The sequence below is a fragment of the Penaeus japonicus genome, unplaced genomic scaffold (assembly GCF_977035675.1).
Source record: "Penaeus japonicus unplaced genomic scaffold, GWHDUDI00000001_assembly GWHDUDI00000016, whole genome shotgun sequence".
NCBI lineage: Eukaryota > Metazoa > Arthropoda > Malacostraca > Decapoda > Penaeidae > Penaeus > Penaeus japonicus.
The window spans coordinates 15,144,344-15,148,662 of record NW_028234418.1 but is presented as its reverse complement, the minus strand read 5'-3'; the positions used below and the strand labels follow the sequence as shown (position 1 = coordinate 15,148,662).

General features: G+C 41.8%; 1 protein-coding gene across 1 annotated transcript in view; it reads right to left on the bottom strand.

Moving 5' to 3' along the window:
* Positions 1 to 460: 460 nt before the first annotated feature.
* LOC122260864 (solute carrier family 2, facilitated glucose transporter member 8) overlaps positions 461 to 4,319 on the bottom strand; it is a 14,571-nt gene continuing 10,712 nt past the window's right edge. Inside the window, exons 5-7 of the mRNA XM_043028307.2 lie at positions 3,840 to 4,319; positions 1,180 to 1,297; positions 461 to 880 (exon numbers count right to left, since the gene is read on the bottom strand). The exon at positions 3,840 to 4,319 is cut by the window's right edge and continues 228 nt beyond it. Of these exons, the coding sequence (XP_042884241.2) occupies positions 698 to 880; positions 1,180 to 1,297; positions 3,840 to 4,319 (781 nt within the window). The 3' untranslated portion in view covers positions 461 to 697. The remainder of the gene's footprint in view (positions 881 to 1,179; positions 1,298 to 3,839) is intronic.

Sequence of the window (4,319 nt, the reverse complement as noted above, 5' to 3'; positions counted from 1 at the left end):
ATTGACGAAAGTATGTTCAAGAGACATTGCAGTTTCTTCGTTTCGTGTCTGTGACTTTTTGTTTTTAGTGTATTAAATCGTTTATCTTTGAATGAACCCTTATGCCCCCATAGGGGAAGGCGGGTATGATATAATAATGCGCATTACTTATACAAAAGTAAGGACATGAGCATTACACTGCCTATTTGAAGCCTTATCTATGGGCGAACCTCCCATACAATTCCTCTCCTCGGACCATAAACTACACAGCAATGTTTTCTTCACTCACTCAGAAAACATCTACACTCATATACACATACACCCTTCCTCCTTTCGACAATTTTTCAGACACAAGAATTCGGTTCACAGTTCTTTGAGTGAGACTATTGTCGCACGAAAAGTCAAGAAATATAACCGAGACGCAAATGAATAAATGGACTGGCAGTTTGGCAAAGAAAAATTGCAGGAATTATGGCATTTGAATGGTTCAACTTTATTGACATCACAAAAATTCACATATTTTCCTTCAATTTCATAATCGGGCTATGAACTATTCGACCTTCCCCCCCCTCATGTATATATAAAATACATGTATGTTTTACTTTATTAGCGAATGACGAAGAGCCTCTCCGATGCCCGCCGTTGAAAACCGCAACGGAGCGCTTCCTCCCAAGCAAGCAAGCAATGGAACCCACGCACGCCTCCTCCTCGCAGCGCCTCAGCCGACGGCCCTGCCCTTCGTCTCGTGAACGAAGGCGACGCTGACGACGACGCCGAGGGCGCTGACGGCGGCGTAGAACCAGTAGAGGCCCGCCTGCGTCAGCGTCGCCTGCATGGGCGTGTACAGCTGCAGGGCGAGGAAGGCGAAGGCCGTTCCCGACGAGAAGCAGATGGACGACGCCTGGGGGGAGGGAGGGGAGGGAGGGGAGGGCGCGGGTGAAGGCGGAGCCGGGACAAGATTTTTGTTGATATCGTTGTTATCATTTCCAATGAATGTCATTGACTTATGATGATAGCATACACCTATCCTATTCTGTATCTCTATTATATTCAATATAATGTACTCATTTATATTGTATAAATCATCTGACATGTCATCCTATCTCACAGCCTACCTATCTGTCCATCTATTTGTCTGCCTGTCTGTTGTCTCCCATTCTCTATAATAATGATATTTAAAAATATTTGAAGCACACATACCTGAGCTCTGATGTTGGTGGGGAAGTACTCAGTTGCGAGGATAAAAGGCACAGGGTGAAGGCCCACATTCATGATAAACATGATTACCAGCACGCATAGAAGAGGCAACCAGTTCATTCTGAAAATCAAAATGAAACAGGGATTAATTAAAAAGGATGCGTTGCCGCCTGAGGAAGTGGAGCGACCGAAGATGGAGACTGAGGAAGCTGTAAGCACCCTGAATACGCCAAAGACGCTTATTTCTTGAGTTTTCCATCCTTTCGAAAAATGAGGACCAAATTGAAAAAAAAAGATTGTGGGTCCATTTCCCTGTAGTAAGCCATTTTTGTTCGATATGTTGGATATGGAAATGTCCATGTAATATTTTTTGATTTATCAATAAGAAAAGCTCTCTCTTTTCCTCCCTCCTCCAGTCTCTCTCTGTGTTGGTCTTTCTTTCTTATTCTCTCTCTCTCTCTTTTCTCTCTCTCTTTTTCTTTCCCTCTCCCTCTCTCTCTCTCTCTCTCTCTCTCTCTCTCTCTCTCTCTCTCTCTCTCTCTCTCTCTCTCTCTCTCTCTGCGGACGATATCGATTGTCTGCAATGAACTAGAATTGATGGTTTCAACAAAGATCTATAAAATCTTTAGTCATAATGTAAGACACAGAAGTATGCTGTTTGGTATAGATGGTAACAGTATAGCTCCGGCTGAATCACAGATGCACCGGAGATCCTGAAGTGATTAGTTAGTGATCTGAAATTAGTATATCAGTAGCTGTAAAATTGACGTATACAATTCACATAAGAACATTAATTTTTTTATTATACTGTACCATGATAACACAGCTATCCAGGGGCTGGATTCATCAACGCACTTACCATGATAAATACGCTGGTAACTACAATTATGATGGTAAACAGACTGCATCGGTATTTATCAACAACTTACCATGATAAGATACAATGCTATATTTACCAGTGGTTGGTCCACTGATATGTCCACTGGCAACTACAGCGACGACTCTCTCCTCACGCTTTATCTCAGCAAAAAATCAACATTTAAGGCGACACATTAGTTTTGATGTACTCCTATTATGATCAGAATGATGGCAACTGTTCATTTTCATATGAACTTGACAAAAATATAGAAAATTAACAGGAAATAAGCGAGACTAATGTTCATGCAGCCTAGGGTAAACTTGCAGAAAGTCATAGGCCTACAATAACATTTAAAATAATACTTTGCATTAATAAATTGACGAATTCAACCATATTTCATTTCTATGACATAGTTGAAAAAGTAAATATATGAATAAATAAATGTTATTTGATTCAGTAATTGGCGATTCACACGTTAGAGTTCAATAAACGATTGAAGCAGTAACCGCGCCTATCGGAACTCTGGAAAAGGACAACAATAAATATTGAATTGACCTCCACTCCTATTGAACCTATGGCAAAATACAAACTCCGCAAATGATAAGTAGGACGGTTTGGATTAACAAGTAGCCAGGGGCTGGATTCACTAACATACGATGGTAAGGCATTTACCAGCTGTCAACTACCAGAGCGTTTACCAGTCATGGCAAAGTGGGATTCATCAAGCGATGATAAGTCGCCTGGTAAAGGTAAATAGACTTTATCACCGTAATTTGATGGTAACTCTGGTAAATCGATTCCGCCAATCAGCGAGCGCCTTACATAATTATTTAGGCTCCTTTGACCAATCCCGTAACATGTAAACAAAACCTGATCCAACAGCGAGACTTTTTTATTTCAAGAAATGATAAAGATTTCTTCTGTGTTAAATTATTTCTATATAAATTAATTTCCTAGAAAGCATATTCTATTGCATGATCTTATGGATCATATATAACGTAATGGTTTTCAAAAACATACTTTTTTTTTTTTAGATTGCAGTCGAAAGAAAAGAAACAATGACTCCATGCAATGGTGGTGTTATTTGTATCAACGTTTTCCAAAAAGAAATGCCAATCAAACCCTAAGATAATGAATAATTGTATCTAAATTAATGCAAACACAAAAATAATTTATATATTTATATGTTTACTGTTTTTCAACTGAATGTTATTAAAACAAAATGTTTGAATTCGTCAAATTATTAATTCCATGTATTATTTTCAGTTATTGTAGTCCTATGACGAGGCTGCATGAACATTACTCTCGCTTATTTCCTGTGAATTTTATTGATTTTTGTCATATCCATATGAAAATGAACAGTTGCCATCACTCTGATCATAATAAGTGTACATGCAAACTAAAGTGTCGCCTTAAATGTTGATTTTTTGCTGAGATAAAGCGAGATGAGAGAGTCATCGCTGTAGTTGCCAGTGGACATACCAGTGCTCGAACCACTGGTAAATTTAGCATTGCATTCTATCATGGTAAGTTGTTCATGGATACCGATGCGGTCTTTTTACCATCATAATTGTAGTTACCAGCGTATTTATCATGGTAAGTGCGTTAGTGAATCCGGCCCCAGAATTGCCAAAAATGAACTTTTTTGTGTCAAGGAAACATGCCCACAATTTAAAGACCATAACAATAACTTCTGACACATGAAATTGTATGTGACTGTTTCAGAAGGCTCTTATTAATAAAATACTATGGGTGCCATCACTCCTTCCCTTTCTCTCTCTCAGGTCCTTCTCTCTAACCCTACCTGATGTAAGTCTCGTCGTCCAGGGCAGCATTTTCTCGGAGGTGCACGTAGACTCCCAGCACGACGAGCGCGAAGGCATTTATAGCGTGCGAGACCGTGAGGCAATGGCGACGCCCCACGCGGTCCAGCAGGAAGAAGGTGACCACCGTTCCGGCCACGCGCACGCCGGCCACCACCACTGTGGCCGCGTCGGGATCCCACGGCGCTCCGGCTGCCTCGAGGATCCTGGCTGTCTGGATCATGAACACATAATTGCCGCACATCTGCTGGAACAAGAAAAGTGCCACCACAACGCTTATCCTTTTTACGACGTCGGGCTGGAAGAGGGACTTCCAGCCTGCGGAGGCCTTCGAGGAGGCATTGCGTCGCTCCAGCTCAAGGACCTCGGCCTCCACGTCGGCGTAGTCGCCCCTCAGCCCCTTCAGGATGGCTATGGCGGTCTGACGGCGGCCTCGCACCACCAGGAACGACGGGGAGTGG